The sequence below is a fragment of the Martes martes genome, assembly GCF_963455335.1.
Source record: "Martes martes genome assembly, chromosome: 5".
NCBI lineage: Eukaryota > Metazoa > Chordata > Mammalia > Carnivora > Mustelidae > Martes > Martes martes.
The window spans coordinates 132018345-132037898 of NC_137892.1; the positions used below are offsets into that span (position 1 = coordinate 132018345).

Here is a 19554-nt window from a genome sequence, read left to right on the forward strand (position 1 = left end):
GCGAACGCGCGGGGTCCGAGAGCCAGCGCGGTGTGCTTGACGGCCGGCACTGTCCGGCGATGCCGGGATGTACGCGAAGCCCCGGCGTCTTCCTTGGGCTTCGTGGAGCCTTCGAGATTCCACAGGCACCCAGTCCTCGCCTAGGCTTTGTGTCCCTGGCGTTTCCCTGGCCCAGAGAGGGGTGACGGGGGTCTTGCAGGAGTTGCCCATTGCCCTCTTAACAGGCACGAGAGTCCCACGCGCACCGGGTCCCTGGAGGCGTGAATACTATAAGTGTGACAGAGTAGTACCTTGCTTGCATGGGAAATGCGGGGTTCCTTTGACGCCAGGACTTCCTGCCCTGTTTTCTTAATCGGCATTTTAAAATTATTGCATCACACCAGCCTTGGGCAAGAATGATTTGGGAAATTTGCTGAGACTTGATATATGTTTAAATTCAGAATTGTATGTTTTATTCCTAATGGTACATGTAGGAACTAAACATTTTATATTCCGGCTATAAAAAGTTTCTGTGAAACTGAGCAGGATTTGTGTTTCTTTTCTTTGCAAATTACTGCGTTATATTTGGCATCTGCTCTGGGCATTATAGAATTAATATATTAGGGGCGCCTGGCTGGCTCAGTCAGTGGTGTGTGTGACCCTTGATCTTGGGGTTGTGAGTTCAAGCCCCGCATTAGGTGTAGAGATTACTTTTAAAAATTAAAATAAAAAAATTAAATATATTAACTTCTACAGCACTGACATTGAAAAAGACTTACTTGTAAAGCAATACTATTGGTAGTTATCAGATTTTAAACTGCTTTTACCTCAGGTTTTTGTAAATATTTGTGTGATGGGCGAGTGAAGCAGGTATTTGGGGGGAATTTGTTTGTTTTGGCAGAAATATTTGTCTAAGATTATTAACAAACTGCATAATAGTGTATAATTAAAGTAACTGGCTAATTATGTTTGTGGAGTTCAAGATTACTACTATGTATACTTAAAAGACCCCATAGTTGATGACATTTTAGTATAATGGAATGCGGTGTGTCAGTTTGACCATTGTAGAAAGTGGCTGCAAGTCATAAGGACCTGTTATGCTATTATGAGATAAGATGTCATCCCCAAAGTAGTTTTAGTTCATAAGCTGAGGGTTGCTTACCGGCTTACCCTCTGTTTTAATGCAATGAAATATTTATTAAATACCTTCAGCACATTAGATTTTATGCATGAGAGGCTTAAAGAAAATTATAATTACTGTTGAGGGAACTACCCAACAAAAGTAAGTACGTAGACTAAACAAAGTTATTTTACGGTTTTTGAGGCTTCAGGGTCCACTGTGTTTGTAGGGGAGGGAAAGAAGTGGCAAAAAGAAGAAAAAGGTATGAAGAAAAATGGGTATACTTGGGTGTCTTAGAGACAATAAATAAAGGCAGTACAATTATTAATGTTCTTTCTCCACCCCCCCAATGTGTTTTTTTCTTATCCTCAGAATCTAAGCCAAAGATGTTAAATCTATGCACTAATAGAGTGGAGTAGATGTCAGAATTGTGTTTCTGGAACCATAATTATACCTTTATAAAAATGGAAAGAGTATTGTGTTAGATACCTAGTGCTATATAACAAATCACCCCAAACTTGGAGGCTTAAAACATTTAACAAGTATTATCTTACTGTGTCTGTTGGCTCAGACTTTGCAAGGGCTTAGCTGGGTGATTCCAGCCCAAGGGACTATGCAGGTGTCATCCAGATGTTTGCAGGTCTCTGGGCACCTAAAAACTTGACTGTGGCTGAGGGATCTACTTCCAGGTTCACTCATTAGCTTTTTGTTCCTCTTTCATCAAGCAAACTGTTTTATACTTTCCATTTATAAGATGCATTTTGTGTTGCCCCACTAGGTATATGTGTTCCTTTTCACAAAGCATGATATATTTTTGTAAACAATAAGATTTTCTTTTTCAGGTCACTAAATTTGGATCACCACTTAAATACTTGAAGTGATCTTTTGATGTTTCACTTTGCTCGTAACATATCATAAGCTACCTCGTCCCCTCGTCCTTTTAGAATCTTAACTTACGTAAAACACAAGGTTAGTAACATTTAAATATATTTTGGAGTGATAAAAATTGTTCCAAGAGTAAAAGAAGGTGGATGTCATGCAGCGGCTTTAGCGTGACATCATGCAATTTGCAGTTAAGGGGATAATGACCTCTTAATATTTGTTCCTTTCTGGGATAAGATTTGAACATAAATTTGTAAAAAATACAGATTCAAGCATAGTTTGAATGACAGCAGAGCTTTTCTGTTGAGCTTTTGCTCAAGTGTGTTCAGCCTACATTCTTACACCCATCCACCTGAATGGCCTTTCTTCTTTGGGCTAAATTGTAGGCCACAGCTTACTGAAGGAGGGGAATGTTGCTGCTAGTGTAGCACCTCTCCAGCGTGGTCATTAAGTGAGATTTGTGTGTCCTAGTTCCCATCCAGCTAAGTGGATATGGCATATTTTATAAAACTTGGTGCAAAGGGATATTTTATAAAACTTAAAATTATATGCGCCGAACCTTTAAACCGGTTGACTAAATCCATGCAAGTTTCAAGAGTTTATTTTGTAAAGTAGAAGCAAATGATTCATAATTTATGGAACTGTAAATCCTGAGGTTTATAGAAAGGTTTCATGACTTGGAGGTATCTTTTGCATTTTTTCACTTTGGTCTTGTTTGAAAGTACATTGAAGTCACTCATTTCCTCATCCTGGAAGAATCTGTACACTTTAACCTAATCTTAGTGCTTTTCAGAACAGTTTTCATTATTGCAAATGGCCAAGAATTTGAGGATTGTTGTAGACTCCATTATCATTAATAAAACTGTTGTTCTGTGCAAAGCAATTCTTCATAGTATGAAAGAATTAAAGGAATCTATAAGTTTATTTCACCTGCAGATAGAGAAATCTTTGGTACAGACTTTGCCTATGTCAACTAATACATAAATATAAAAAATTATTTTTATATTATCAATTTGACTTATAAGAATTATATAAAATTTTTAGTTTATTGATGTTATATATTATTTTATTAATAGGTATTTATAATGTTATAAGTATATTTCTACTTTTCAAAAATTACACCTTTAAGGGACTGACTTTAGCCTCATGGTCTGAGTTATTTAATGACTTCTTACTAATTTCAGAGTAGCTCTATTTGCTTTGTGGTCATAATAGGAAGACATTGGAAATGTTTAGGGAATTATGGGCACCTGGGTGGCTCAGTTGGTTAAGTGTCTGGCTCTTGATTTTGGCTCAGGTTGTGATCTCAGGGTCGTGAGATCCAGCCCTGCTTTGGAGCCCAGCATCTGGCTCCACACTGGGCTTGGAGCCACTTAAGATTTTCTCTCTCTCCCTCTCCATCTGCCACCTTCGCCCTTGCCCTCCCCCTCACCCATAGACTCAGGTGCTCTCTTGCTCAAGCGCTCTCTCTCTTGAAGGAAAAAAAAAGAAAGAAAAGAAAATGTTTAGGGAATCCAAGAAAGGGGGAAAAAGTACTAATCATATGTAAGCCCATGGGTGAAATATAAACCAAGTGAACAGTTTTCTTTATTTTTAAAATGTGCAGTATATGTACATATTTTTTAACAAAAATTAACATTTTACATATTTTATAGGCTTCCTTTTTAATTTTAATATGTTGAGTATCTTTCCATGCCAGTAAAGATGGGAATAGTTATTTTTTTAATGGTTGCATAATTTTGTGGCATTTATTTCACTAGTCTCATGATTAGTGACTTTGGACATAATAGTTTCTAATTTTTCCTTATAACAATGCCATGCTATATGCCATATATATGCCATGCTATATGCCACATGCCATATGCTATATCCATATGTAACTTTTTGTATTTAAATCTGCCTATTTTCAGGTAGCCTGGATAGCTCAGTCAATTAGGCAGCTGTCTTCTGCTCCTGTCGTGATCCCAGGCTCCTGGGATCAGGCACCACATCAGGCTCCTTGCTCAGCAGGGAGTCTGCTTCTCCCTCTGCCTGCTGCTCCCCCTGCTTTTGTACTCTCTCTCCCTCTCTTTCTGACAAATAGATTTTAAAACTTTTTCTAGAAAATAAACTAAAAATAATTTTGACCTCTTCTCTAAAAGTCAAGCTAGCTGAACTATGTAGAAGTCTGTTTACAAATTCATGTAAATATCCCAAACTTGATAACCAAACTGATTACCAAAGCTATCTAATCATAGACATTTTCCAGGCAGCTAGTCAACAAAACTGATTCCCTTAATTTAATCAGGGAAATGTTCTATTATATTGCAAAACTCTGGTCCAATTGGATGTGACATTTTAAAACCTAGAGTTGTTGTTGTTGTTGTTGTTTTTTAAAGATTTTATTTATTTATTTGACAGAGATCACAAGTAGGCAGAGAGGAAGGCAGAAAGAGAGGGAAGCAGGCTCCCTACTGAGCAGAGAGCCCGATGTGGGGCTCCATCCCAGGACTCTGGGATCACGACCTGAGCCAAAGGCAGAGGCTTTAACCCACTGAGTCACCCAAGTGCCCTATACCTAGAGTTTGATTAAACAACCACTGTATTAAACTATGCATTGCAGGTTGAACCTATAATCCAGTCTCAGGTTTCATCTGAGGATTGACTCTCTCCAGTACTACTTAGCAATTAAAGCCGAACAGACTAACTACTAGCATGCATTCCTCTTCCTGTCCAACATAGTATATTTGTGAGTATGCTGTTCTTATGTGACTGAAAGAAACAGACCCCACTTTCTACAATATGTGCTGAGAAGGCCAAATACTCTTTTCCAACCTCCCTTGCAGCTAGTCATGTGATGTAGGCTCAGCCAGTAGGACACATACCCTGCCCCACTAAATATGATATGAAATCAAATAAGCAAATACTTGAGATTTTACTTATTTATTTGACAGACAGAGATCACAAGTAGGCAGAGAGGCAGGCAGAGAAAGAGGAAGGGAAGCAGGCTCCCCGCTGAGCAGAGAGCCCGATGCGGGCCTCCATCCCAGGACCTTGGGATCATGACCTGAGCCAAAGGCAGAGGCTTTAACCCAGTCAGCCACCAGGTGCCCCAAAATAAGCAAATACTGCCAAGAGTCTTCCAAGGCAGCAGCAGACAGCCCTGTTTGCACTGGTGCAGTGCTGGTGGCAATATCTGGTGACAGGTTAGGCAGTGGAAGCTGGGCTCAGTGGTGGGGAGGTCTTCATGGGACAAGTTGTTGATACCATTTTCACTGAGGCGCTTGAGGCATAGCATTGAAGCCTGGCAAATCTGTGATTGCCCAATTTCCTTTTAATAAAATGTTTTTGCATGTACTGCCCAAGTGTTTTCTTTTCCATGTACTTAAGAATCCTAACTGATACAGGATTGGAGTTAAATAATAATTGTTCCTCTAATCGTTTAGTATTATATACACATTCCCCCCCACACACACTGATTCGATTTCTGGTATTCACCCTTCAGTACTTAGGTTACTCTGCTTTTCCAAGTTTATTGTCATTAACTCTCCTCAATGAAGTTTAGAAACACTTTGTGAAGTTCCTAAAAGAAAAATCCCTGTATGATTTTATTTAGAATGATATTAAATTTATAGATTCCATTTGAGGAGAATAACACCATCAATGTTGTCTTCTTACTCAGTAAAATTGTCTGGCCCTCTTGTGTTAGTTAAGAAGCAGAACTACTTTTCCTGCCAAAGAGTGTGGGATTTGTACAGGAATTAGACATTCTATAATTGCGGGGGCTGAGAAAGCAGTCTGGGCAGACTCCTGCCTCTTCGTTGTTGAGCCTGGAGCAGTTATAAATCAGGTAGACAGACACAGTCGAGAAGGGAAAGTGGATGTGGAGAAGAGCAAGGACCAAATGGAATCTGCGTTGGCTTCTCACCAACTCCAGTTTTGATGCTGGGGGTGATCTACAGGAGAGGCTAGCACTCTTGACCCTGGGATTGCACACGCAGACCCAGGATTTAGAGAAGCTGAAGGAGCTGCAGGCCAGCCTGCTTCCCGTGCCAACAAGGTGAGCTAACAGATCATATGCAAGCTCCACATGCAATAAGACAAGAACTTCACAAGGAAGGGAATTCTGGAATCTGTGCTTTTAGCTAAGCTGAGCTGACATAGTACAATTGATTGATCTTTGTGTCCTTTAATACAGGTTTGTTGTTTTCTTCATAAATATTTCTTGTTTAGTTTATTCCTTGGTATTTGCTTTTTTATTACTGTTGTGAATATTCTTTCCCATTGATGATGGCTTGTCTGTTATAAAGATTAGTTTAGTATTTATCTTGAATTAGCCACCATTCACAACTTAAATTCCAATGATTTTCAATGGGTTCTCTTGAATCAGCAGTCATTTTCACTTGCAAACTAATGTAATTATCTTTTTGTTGCTGGTAAGGTAATGATACATTTTCTTTCCCCCTCCCTCTTCCTTTCCTTGCTTCCTTACATGGAATGAAACTGCCAGAACAATATTCTAATAGCTATACTATTTCTAAATTTAAGGTAATTGTCTCTTGGTTTTCATCATTTTGGTTTCTAGTAAACTAGTGTCTCCTCAATGTTTAGTGAATATAAAAATTACTTGGTATTCATACTTAAAAATGCAGATCCCAGGAATGGATATTACATTTTGCTAAATGCCTTTTAAGTATTTAATATGCAATTCCTGCTGGATAACAGATCCGGTGTATGAAGATTTTTTGTGAATTCATTCAACATTTATTGAGCACTTAGTATGCATAAAAGGTATAGTAGTGAACAAAGTTGACTGAGTCCTTGCTCTCTGAACTTTTGTTTTCCTTCCTAAAATGTGTATAAGCATAAATACTTGAACCAAGTCTTTTGAGTCTAAAGGTATTACTTGAACCATCATTTAAGCTTAGTTTCTTTGAGCTAACTAGACCACCCTATTTTTCTTTTTAACCAGTTTAAAAGTGATGAATTGTATTGCACTGTGGTCAGAGAATTTGGTCTGAACAGTTCCAGTTTTTAGATTGTATTGAAGTTTTTCTTACAGATGAGTAAATGAGTAGTTAAGTTTTGTAAGTGTTTCATAGACATTTGGAATGTGTTTTCTGTGTAAAATATGTAATTTTAGACCTGCATATGAAATCAAACTTGTAATTATATATTATTTAGACTATCTATACCTATTTTTGGCTACTTGATATAATTTACATATTTTACTGCTTTGCAGTTTGTCATGTAAGCATCTTCTTTTTTTAAAGGTTCTATTTATTTATTTTTAGAGAGAGAGCAAGAGTGCAAGAGAGAGCAGGTGCAGGGGGAGGGACAGAGGGAAAGGGAGAAAGATTTTCAAGGAGACTTCACTCTGAGCATGGAATCTGACTCAGGGCTTGATCCCATAACCCTGAGTTCATGACCTGAGCTGAAATCAGGAGTCGGACACTTAACTAACTGAGCCACCCAAGTACCCTGTAAACATCTAACTTTACTATGACTTGAATATTTTACCCCTTTTTTCCCACTAAGTCTTTTGCCATGAATTTTGTATTTGATATTAATATTATCATGGTTGCTTTATTTGACTTCTATATTCTAGATATATATTTTTTCATCTCTTTATTTTGTATATTGTTGAGACTTTTTGTTTGAGATATTTTCTTATGAACAATAACTTGGATGTTTCCTTTTGTCCCAATCTGTTTCTTTATAGATAAATTTAATACGTTCACATTTATTGTGGTATTTGTGTTTGATGTTTGGTCCCTTTTGCTTTTTTGGGGGGGTTGGGGTGACAGTAAGTCTTATTTTTTTTTCCTTTTCTGTTTTGCTGTACTGATCAAGTTTTCTTTATTCCTCTTCTTTCTCCCTAGTAATTTAGAAGTCCGTTCCTCCATTCTTTTCCCCCCAGAAATTGTATATAGCTGTTATAATTTATAAGTCAAAACTATTGAAATTCATGATTGTCACAGAGGTGTCATAATTTAATTTAGGTTGAATCCTACAGTCATGATCCTTTTCTTTTCTTTCTTTCTTTTTTTTTTTTTTTTAAAGATTTATTTATTTATTTATTTGACAGACAGAGATCACAAGCAGGCAGAGAGGCAGGCAGAGAAAGAGGAAGGGAAGCAGGCTCCCTGCTGAGCAGAGAGCCTGACGCGGGGCTCGATCCCAGGCCCCTGGGATCATGACCTGAGCCAAAGGCAGAGGCTTTAACCCACTGAGCCACCCAGGCGCCCCAGTCATGATCCTTTTCTTTCAGAGGTTTATTATTGTTGCCCCACAGTATTTTGGCATTTATTTTTGGTATTAATCACATGCTGTTTTTGCAGATAAACTTTTTGGGTGAAGAGGGGCATGATCTCCATAAACTCTTGTTTTCAGAGTGCTCCTTTTACATGAAAGCCTGCTGTTGTTATTGATAATAAAGTACACACACACACACACACACATATATATATATATTTTTTTAAATATTTTATTTATTTATTTGACAGAGATCACAAGTAGGCAGAAAGGCAGGCAGAGACAGAGAAGGGGAAGCAGACTCCTTGCTGAGCAGAGAGCCCGATGTGGGGCTCGATCCCAGGACCCTGGGATCATGACCTGTGCAGAAGGCAGAGGCTTTAATCCACTGAGCCACCCAGGTGCCCCTCTTTTCATTCTCTTAACATAGTCTTTCAAAGAGGAGATGTTCTTAATTTTGATGAAGTTCAGTTTATCGATTTTTAAAAAACAGATTGACCTTTTGATGTTGCTTCTGAAAATTCTGCACAGCCCGAGGATCAAAATTATTCTCTTTCCTTCCAAAATTTTTATAATTTTATGTTTTACTTTTAAGTCTGTGATCCATTTTGTCTTAATTTTTGTATGCTGGAGTAAAGTATGGTTTGAGGTTCATTATTTTTGTATGTGGATATCCTCTTGTTCCAGCACCATTTGGTGAAAGGACTATCTTTTCTCTATTTACTTGCTTTTGCATGTGTGGACCTATTTCTTTTTTTTAATTTCTTTTTAAATTTATTGTTATGATTATTAAATAGGCTTGATACCCAGTGTGGAGCCAAACACAGGGCTTGAACCCACAACCCTGAGATTAAGACCTGAGCTGAGATCAAGAGTCAAGTGTTCAACCAACTGAGCTGCCCAGGATCTGTTTTTTTTTCCCCCCCCAGGATCTATTTCTGATCCCACTTTCTCTTCCGTTCCATTGCTCTATTTGTCTGTCCTTATACCAACACTGCATTGTCATAATTACTGCAGCTATGTAAGACTTGAAGTCAGATGGTGTAAGTCCTTCAACTTAGTTCATCTTTTTCCAAGTTGTTTTCCTGTTCTAGGTTTTTTGTGTTTCCCTATAAAATAAGCTATGGGTAGTTTTTATTATGAAATGGAAATTGAATCATTCTTAATACATCATTTAGTTTTTCTTTAGTTGCAGAATTAAAACAAAACAATACAAAACAAAAACTTCAGGTATCACATAATATTGATAACTTTAACTGGATAACTGATTTCAGTATTCTATGCCAGTTAACTACTCAGCACAGAATTATGATTACCTTTTTACCAATTAAAGTTCTGTGATTAGAGGCAACAAAAGAAAAAGGGATTTATTGGAAGAATGCTGGGTTAGGTCATAGAAGTAAAGAGTAAGCTGTAAGAACTAAGGCAGCTCTGAGAAACTTGAAAATCGAACCTGAGGAATTGATGTCCTTAGGTTCTTTTTTTTTAGGCTGCTCCATGTAGTAGAATCCAGGTCTGTAAGAAGAGAAAATTCTAGAAGGAAATCTGATTGGTCCAGCCTGGGTCACCTTAATGACCAGATTATTTATCACCAGTCTAATCATTGCTAGAAAATGATGACTCATTAGTAATTGCTAACTAATTACTACTACTGATAAGAGAAACAGAGAATTCTAATTGACCAGCTCCAGAGTTTGGGTATTGTGATGAGCAGTTTTCCTTAAAAAAAGGAGATGCTGTTTTCAGAAGTCTGGAAAATAGTTGCTGGGTACACAGACACAATAGGTGCCCACTACCATGTAGCACACATTACTGAGTGATAGAACTATTTGATGACCTCGAAGTAGTAGATTGCAGTTGGGGGGCTTTCTTAAATTCACCTTGATACATATTAACATGTAAACTGTTGTTCCTATAAAGCTAACCTATTCTCTTTGGACTGCATGGCATATTGTATATAACATGTAAAAGTACAATTTTGTTATATTTGGAAGTACTAGGAGAGTAGTCTTTTTTTAATTAATTAATTAATTTATTTTAATAAACATATAATGTATTTTTATCCCCAGGGGTACAGGTCTGTGAATCGCCAGGTTTACACATTTCACAGCACTCATCATAGCACATACCCTCCCCAATGTCCATATCCCCACCACCCTCTCCCATCCCCCCTCCCCCCAGCAACCCTCAGTCTGTTTTTTGAGATTGAGTCTTTTATGGTTTGTCTCCCTCCCAATCCCATATTCTTTCATTTTTTCTTTTCCTACCCCCCCAACCCCCCCACATTGCATCTCCACTTCCTCGTATCAGGGAGTCATATGATAGTTGTCTTTCTAGGAGAGTAGTCTTAAATGTTCTCATCACATGCACAAAAAGGTAACTATGTGAGGTGATGGAAATGTTAACTAACCTTATTGTAGTCATCAGTTCACAACATGTTTGTATATGAAACCATCACAGTGTACATGTTAAACTTAGTAAGTGTTCTGTATTAGTTATATCTCAGTGAAGCTGAGAAAAATAAAGTGAAATTACTGACCACTGTTAAAAAAAAGAAATACCAGTTTTTACAGCTTAGTTTTCTTTTTTTTTTTTTTTAAGATTTTATTTATTTTATTTGACAGAGAGAGATCACAAGTAGGCAGAGAGGCAGGCAGAGAGAGTGGGGGAAGCAGGCTCCCTGCTGAATAGAGAGCCTGATGCGGGGCTCAGTCCCAGGACCCTGAGATCATGACCTGAGCCGAAGGCAGAGGCTTAACCCACTGAGCCACCCAGGCACCCCACAGCTTGGTTGTCTACTTGTGAAATTATTGCTGAGACTGTTTTGTTTAAATGTTTCATGGCATTAAGCTTTGCGTGGTGGTGGTATCGTAGCCAATGAGGTTTATCCAAGGTGTGATTATTGCTAATTGAAATGTTATATGGCATTAACATTTTCTTCTGTGTTCTATTTTAGGGTGACTGGGAATGTAAACAAGAATAAGCTGTTTGTTTCCTGATGGCTTTTAGTATATACTGACATACTGTCTGTGATGGCGTCTGAGGCTGAGAAGACCCATGCTTTACTCCAGTCTTGTAGCACTGAGTCTCTTATTTCCAGCCTTGGTCTGGGGATGTTTTGCCTAGTAGCCGACAGACTTCTTCAGTTTTCCATAATTCAGCAAAATGACTGGCTTCGAGCCCTCTCGGATAATGCCATACATTGTGTGATTGGCATGTGGTTGTGGGCAATAGTCATTGGCGTCAAGAAGACAACTGACTTTGGAGAAATAATTTTAGCTGGATTTTTAGCCTCTGTTATTGATGTAGACCACTTTTTTCTAGCTGGATCTTTATCTTTAAAGGTAAGAAACATATGTGTTTAATATTTCTGGTCTTTAATTTCTTTAGCACCGTTGTATTGATCTTCATAGCATCATTTTAGAGTTAGAGAAGATTATCCTTATTTTAAAATAAGGAAGCCCATTCATCCAGTTTTTTTTTTGAGCACTTAATACTTCCCTGAAGGCAAACACAGACATGTTGTTAATCAAGTCACTGGCATCACCAAGTGCCAAGGATGCATACAGAGCTAAGGACTCAGTAAAAGTACCTGAGGAGTTCTGTGCTGGCTTTACAGAGGATATGTAGCCAAGTCTTGAAGGACACATTAATCAACTGGCTTAAAGTAATGGGGGTCATTATCAGGGCTCTCCTGGGTCTTTTTTCACAGTTCTTTCTTCAGGACCACACTTAAAATTTCCCCCTTATTCTTCATGTTTCACAGTTAGTATGTGGCTTCTTAGTGTTCCCTAACAGGAGAAGAGCTTTAAGATGATTCTTAGTGCTGGGGAATGACTTCAGTGAATTCATTCCCCAGTCCCTTGTGGGGCCAAAGGTGTGCATTTCCATGGGCCGATTAGGGCACAGTCCCTGGTGGAGAACGTTGATGAGTTTTGGTGAGGTGTTTAGCTGTACGGTGACCCGTTGGCTTTGCAAATGAACTAAGCTTGAAATACAGTTCAGATAATATTCTCTAAGTATCAACAGATTTGCCTGCCTTTTCTGTGTTTATGATCTGTAAACACTCACAGAGCAAGGACTTTGCTTTGTTCACCACTGGCCTGGAACAGTGCCTGGCTCATCTAGTAGGCGTTCAGTAGATACTTGTTGAATGAATGAGAAATGATCACTTCTTCCTTTTAGGTGTCACATACCAGGTATTTCTCAGAGGTTGTCTCACTTATTTAAAAACTTAATCACTAAGGAATCAGTAATTCCTGATTAAAGACAAATTTTAGCTTTTTGCTGTGAGCGGAGGCAAAATAACATGTATTTGAGATTGGAATCAGAAGACATGAGTTTGAATCCTAGTATGTGGTGTTAGCAGAGCGCTTTCTTCTTTAAGTCACAATGTCCTCATCTGTATAGTGTGGGTTCTGTCATTACTTACCTCTCGGGGCGCTCATGTGTGTTAAATGAGCAGGTTAAAGGACAGACCCTGACAAATAGTTCACGATAAATGTTAGTAGAGATTGGGATAAGCTATCACGCATCATAAAAAGTGTGGTTCATAAATGCATTCATCTAGAACTTAGTGTAATTTAAAAATAACATTTAGGCTCCACACTGTATTTATTCTTTGATTCACTTAGAAGCAGTAGTGTTGAAAATATAAGCCAGAGAGGCAAATACAGTCTCCCCCTTACCCCCTGTACAACCTGGGGAAGCTACTTGGCCTCTGTGAGCCGCAGCTTCCCCCTCTGTGAAATAATCCCTGACTCATACAACTGTTACAGGGATTAAATGAGATAGTGCATATTAGGGTAGCACAGTGCTGGTATTGATCCTTTTTTCTTTTTAAATGAAATGTCAACATTTTTTCACATTAACCATAAGATTGTATGTGATCATCAGTAATAAATACGAAAACTAAAATAAGTATTTATGATACTAAGTTGTTTTTTTTTAATATTTTATTTATTTATTTGACAGAGAGAGATCACAAGTAGGCAGAGAGAGTGGAGGAAGCAGGCTCCCCTGCGAGCAGAGAGCCCGATGTGGGGCTCGATCCCAGGACCCTGGGATCATGACCTGAGCCAAAGGCAGAGGCTTTAACCCACTGAGCCACCCAGGAGCCCCTATGATACTAGGTTTTAAGTGTCTGTTGTTCCTTCCATTTGTCAGTGATCTATTTTTACTTCCTGATCATGTCCTTTTCTTCTTTCATTTTTCATTATTTTTCTATGAATGAAAAATCTGGATTGAGATTTTACACATCAGCCAAGAAACAGAAATTTCTTATTTCTTCTTTAGCATCTATTAATTTAAATAGACTTCACAAATGAATGTGTAAAGAGCCAGTGTAACTCCAAACATCCAGAACATAACTTCAACTTCAGACTGTTGCTCTCTTCCAAGTAGGGCTCTTACCACAGGCTTCCTCGCCCTACCCTGCTGTTGAGGAGCCTGGTTCAGTGGGGCTCTGGAAGGAAAAACCAAGGTGGAGACAAGGTTGGAATAACAATATAGAAATGTGAGTGCTTCATGATCCCAGGGTCAGGGGATAGAGTCCCACATTGGGCTTCTTGCTCAGCGGGGAGCCTGCTTCTCCCTCTGCTGCTCCCTGTTTGTGCTCTCTCTCTCTCTCTGACAAATAAATAAATAAAATCTTAGGAAAAAACCTAACAATGCAGAAATGTTACGTGTTCTGCCAAAGTAGAAATAAAACAGCTAAAAATAGGGAGAAGGGAGAAGGAAGAGGAATGTAGCATAAACTCTTTGATGTTCTGTCAGTAGGTGAGAGTTAAAGACACTGGTTTAAGGGTGGTGTGACTGCACATGGTGGCAAGGTACAGTCTCTTTAAAAGACAGATGCCTTGTATTTTAATGATGGGAAGTTACGCTTTTAGTTTTTTTTTTTTTTAAATAAGGACCTATGTTTTTTCTCCTCCTTTTCTTCTTTACCACCTAGTGTCCAAATGATTCCTCCCCCTTCATTTTTGCCATCGTCTCCCTCAGAACCAATGCCTTTTAAAGCCTTGAATCATGCACACTTTTAAGTCCTTGCTTTGTAGCCAGTGCTCTGATCAACTAGGACCCTTTTCTGTGTTTCTCTTTCCAGTGGTAATTTTAGATCAGTCTAGGGCCCTTCATCTTTCCTGGCTTGTGGTGGAAATGTGAGAGAAAGTGCACTGATGTAATCTGTATTTTAATACTGGAGAGTGTTTGAAATTTTGGGCACCCTCTGACTTGTGTCTGTGCTGAGTAGCTGAGTAGGGTTTGGTATAGTTTTATTTGCCCTTGTCTGTAATGTTTTTGAGGATATGTGGGGAGATTCGGTTTAGACAATCTTCACTGCCCTTAGCTTCCTTTTTATTTAGAAGTTATCTTATTGAAAATTAGCCTTTAGAGTATGTGAGAACAAAACTTCATCAAGAATCATTCAGGGATTAATGCTGAAATTTTCATTTGTTTAATTATTGATTACATTTTTTGTAATGGGTTAACATTTTTACTGGAGTTTAACCCAACTTTATAGTACTTATTTAAAATTATAGACTCTTTCTAAATGTTGTAAGTGCATTCTGAAAATATTCAAGGCTAGTATAAAATGGTTACAATGAAGACATTTCCCTTTCATGCCTTTATTAATAGAAGAATATTTTATTCACTTGTGAGATTTGTTTCAATGTTTAGAGGCCCCAGATAATTCCCTAAAACCAAATTTACACAAACCATACATTTGGGATATAAATTACATTTGTATTGTGACTTTTCTAAGCAAACTTTACAAAATTAATCACCATATTCTTGAGATCTTCAGAGAATTTCCCACTCACTTTTCTTTGCTTTATAAGTAACAGACTTAATATATGTATTCAGAGGTGACATAGAAAATGTTTCCATTGTATTTCTAGTAGACTCCTAGAAAATGTTTTAGAATGTTAAGAAGCATCTACCAAATTTTGTTTGCCAAGAAGGAAATGATGCTAGCTACTGCTCTCCCCAGCAGGCTGCTTTGACTCTTCCACGAAGACCTTTTCTTCACTGCTCTACTGTCATTCCAGTTGTGGTTCTGACCCTGAGGTTTACTATGCACCTTTTCAAGCTCAAGGACTCATGGTGCTTTCTTCCCTGGATGTTATTTATATCCTGGACTTCACATCATATCCGAGATGGAATTCGTCATGGCCTGTGGATATGCCCATTTGGAAAAACCTCTCCTTTGCCATTCTGGCTTTATGTTGTCATCACCTCCTCTCTACCTCACATCTGTTCATTCGTTATGTATTTCACAGGGACCAGACAAATGATGTCTTCAAAACATGGGATCCATATTGACGTCTGAGCTAATCATATGCCAGGTTCAAGAAGCAGATGGTTCTGATAATGACAATTAAGGGTAGCTAACATTATCAAGTGAATTTTTAATGATATATTATATTAATTATTATAATTCCTGAATCCTCTTGCTCAGGAGGCATGTACACTTTTTTAAAATTATATCAAATTATGTGTTTGTTGTAATTCTACTTCTCTCTTCGCTAACACTCTAGTACAATATTGGAGTTTGATTTATCCCATGAGAGATTTTGTTTGTTTCTTCTGTTTACTTGGCTCTACTAATAGCTCCTAGTAGATTCAGATCCTGTTACGTTTTCGGTATGTGTTTGAGGCAGTCCCTTTCAGGATGAAAAACAGATCAAATCATAGGGCGACTAATTTGCAAAAAGTCACATTTGTAGCCACATTTTCCTGAGATACTGCAACAGTGGAACAGCCAACATAAATGAGATCGTGCATAAGATGTAGAGTGAACACTCCCATTTCTGTATTTCATGTATATTGGTCCTGATTATGGTGTGATTGGCCAGGTACTTCAGCGCGTTGCGATTACTGGTAGAATCCTTTTCCGCACCCTTGTGAGAAATCGTTGTAATATCCATACGAGATAGTAACTAACCGTAGATCTAGATTATTATTTCAGGAATCACTTTAGGAAATAATTATTATAATATGTTGACTGTAGTAACATCCTGCTCAAGTATTATTTTTTTTAGTATCTTTGTCCAAAAATCTCATGTGTTACAGTTTTAACTGTTCTGAAAAAGTAACTAAATTTAACAAAGTATTTGTTAAAAGTTAACAAAATATTGATACTTGGCTTATAACCATGTAATTTGAACTGACACAAAAAAGGACTTAACCAGTTTCTTCAAATGTAAAATCCTGAATGTGCCATTAAAATTGTTTTAGTTGCAGCCAATTTGTTTACACACTATTTTAAAGTGTATCGGTTAAGTAATTTTTAAAATACCTGCCTGATACTGAGAAACAAAACATAGGTTTTTCAAAATGAAGGATTTTTAGGAAATTTGCTTTGCCTTCATTCTTGCAGGTTGATCTCTTAAAAATGATTAACCTTTATTAGAGAAAGAAAATTTAGTTGCTACAAAATTTGACATTTTCAGTTTAATATTCCTTTGATATAAAAGTCAGTGTCCTAACTGCACTTGCTTTTTTTTTTCAGTACCCTATGTACCATTTGCTGTCTTTAGATTTTCTTACACAGTTGTGATTTGTAATGCTAGTGATTGTGTGCCTTATTCTCCGAGAAATGCTGAAGCAATGCCTTATCCAAAGCATATTTTTCTTATTTATTAAGTTAAACAGAGCTCTGTAAATTGTTGTAAAGGTTCACATTCTTTAGTTTTTCTTTTTGTTGTAAACCAATTAGTTACAATCAATTATGTTTTAGAATCTATTAGATTCTAAATCTGTTATCTTTCATGAGCAATGATTGTGTCAGTTTGTTTGGTATAATGAATATTATATAGTGGGGGTAAATTTGAATAAGGTAGAGATTTTTTAAGTATATAATTTCAGAAATCCATGGAAATAAAGCATATATCTTGTATCACCTTTTCTGACTAAGTTATAAAACTCTACTTTTGTCTTTCTCCGTATCAAACCAAGGAATACCATTAAAATATAGGGCCTTATTTAAGAGTGTCACTCTGGCATTTTGGGGACTGTCCTCTAACTTTTTGTACTAGATGGGAATTCACTTTGCCCATGACTCCTTCCTCAAAACAATAACTACAGATTTTAAGTGTGGTTTATCCTTGTTCCTTCCTCTACCGTCAGAAATGCTCCTTGTCCTCTAAATGGTCTATAACAGCTGTGGTTGTATCCTCTAGAAATGGAACAGCCAATTTCCCATGCCACCATTTTGCTTTTTTTTAAATCTTATTTAAAAAGTTTGTGTCAATACAACATTATATTGAAAATTGGATTCTATCTTGTTTGCATGTAGGTGTTTTCTCCAGCCACTAGATGTCCTCTGTTCGCTTAATGGAGGCTGGTCCACTGACCTGACCTTCCAATCTACTGTTTTCTTGAGGCATGTTAGTTACGCTAATACTCAGAAGAATTTCCACCATTGAACTGTTTTCCACTCATCCTCAAGCCTAGTTTCCTTTAAGTGATGGGCTGAGTTAAAACTCCCATGTATCCTCCCTCACCTCCTGTCTTCAACCTGGGCAGCTACCATCACTACTTCCGATCAGGCGGATACTCCCCGGCTCCTTTTCCTTTTGACAATTACTTAGTTTTTCCCATTTTCCCAACTAAAGAGGAGAGGAAATAGGGGGTATTCTGGTCCTGGCTCACTGCTATCATGGCTAAACCTTTTATCCACCTTAGGTATCAGTTTTCTTTCATTTGATATCCCAATATATTACTCATTCTCAATCTTATCCTCACAGGCTACTCTTTCAGACTCACTTTCACCTTCTTTGATGATATGAGCAGCCGGATCTCTTTTTTCCTTTTATTCCAACCCTTGATTTTACCCTCAGTCATCAGATGACTCACCTAAAAATTCCCTTCTTCTAACCACTGACTCATCACCACATCACATCAGCCATGCACCAGCACAACAGTCCTCCATACCTCTTTGGAGGACATTGCTAATTTCTGAGATCTCAGACGTTGACTTTTTCTAGGTCACTGGTTCTCAAACTCTAACATACATCAGAATCATCTGTAAGACTTGTTAGAACAGGAGTTCCTTGAGACCTTCCTCCAGAGTTTTGACTCCATAGGTCTCAAGAACTTTCATTTCTAACAAGTTCCCAGTTGATATTGTGAAAGGTGAAATGAAATGGGGTCCCTTGTGTCAGGGGGTTTTAAAATGCAGCCAGGAGTCCATTAAGGAGGTAGGCCTTTTGCACGTCCTTACTGGTGGAACCACAAACTTTTGAACTGGGCCAGACAGCAGATATTCCAAGGACTCAGCCTGAACACCTGCAGCATGCTATAGTAAGAGACTTCGCTTAGCAATAGCCTTAGTAACCAATTATATTGGGTCAAGAGTAGCTTTCTGCCCTCAAAACCAATAAAAAATTATTTGTAAACAACCTATACAAACTTTACTTTTTTGCTTTAAAAACCTGACTTTGCTCTCTAATGGGACACTATTTGGGTTACTACCCAAATTTGTGTATCTCGAATTGTGATTATTTAATCCCAAATAAACATTATTTCTTAATTATTGCCTCCTGACAATTTTAGGTTGACTGTAGAACGCTGCTGTTCAGGAACCACACTTTAAGTACCATGACTCTAGACCCATCCTGTTTCTTTTTTTTTTTTTCTTTAAGATTTTATTTACTTATTTGACAGATCACAATAGGCAGAGAGGCAGACAGAGAGGGAGAGAGGAGGAAACAGTCTCGCCGCTGAGCAGAGAGCCCGATATGGGGCTCCATCCTAGGACCCTGAGATCATGACCCGAGCTGAAGGCAGAGGCTTTAACCCACTGAACCACCCAGGCGCCCCACCCCCATCCTGTTCTTTAACTTCATTCCCTTTCCTCCTCTTCCTTGAGCCAACTCTTTGCCTTATCGATATCTTTCATTTTTCCCAGCCTTCTTTTGCCCCCAGGTCTGTCCAGTCCTGTGCTAGGTACATTTAACTGTGTTCCTGTTATGTATGCAGTGCTGGAGGTCACCATTTACTGTTTCAACATTCTAATACCCAGCTGTCCTCCTGCACTATCCAATTAGCCAATCCAGAATAATCCACATAGTCTGCTTTCCCTAGTTCTACTTCAGGCCGCACGTCTCTAAAGTTGTTACAAAACCCTGCTGACTCGGCCTGCTACCTAACTTCAGTTGCGGATTTAATAATACTTTGCTCACTACTGAGCAATTTTTTTTTTTTCAAATATGGTACCAGAAGGGACGAGTCTCAGAATATCTGCCCCTATTACATCTAGCCCCGAGCCAGGAAGCTTACAGCATTCCACTGATCTGAGAAATTCGTATTGATAGTCAATCTCCACAGTTAATTTG

At 38.1% G+C, this 19554-nt stretch overlaps 1 protein-coding gene across 1 annotated transcript; it reads left to right on the forward strand.

The window, feature by feature from the left end:
* Positions 1 to 1945: 1945 nt before the first annotated feature.
* TMEM267 (transmembrane protein 267) lies at positions 1946 to 17131 on the forward strand. The gene is made up of 3 exons (XM_080804626.1): positions 1946 to 2068; positions 11172 to 11559; positions 15210 to 17131. The coding sequence occupies exons 2-3, from the start codon at positions 11248 to 11250 to the stop codon at positions 15543 to 15545; spliced, it is 648 nt and encodes a 215-aa protein (XP_080660752.1). The 5' UTR covers positions 1946 to 2068; positions 11172 to 11247; the 3' UTR covers positions 15546 to 17131.
* The last annotated feature ends 2423 nt before the right edge of the window (positions 17132 to 19554 follow it).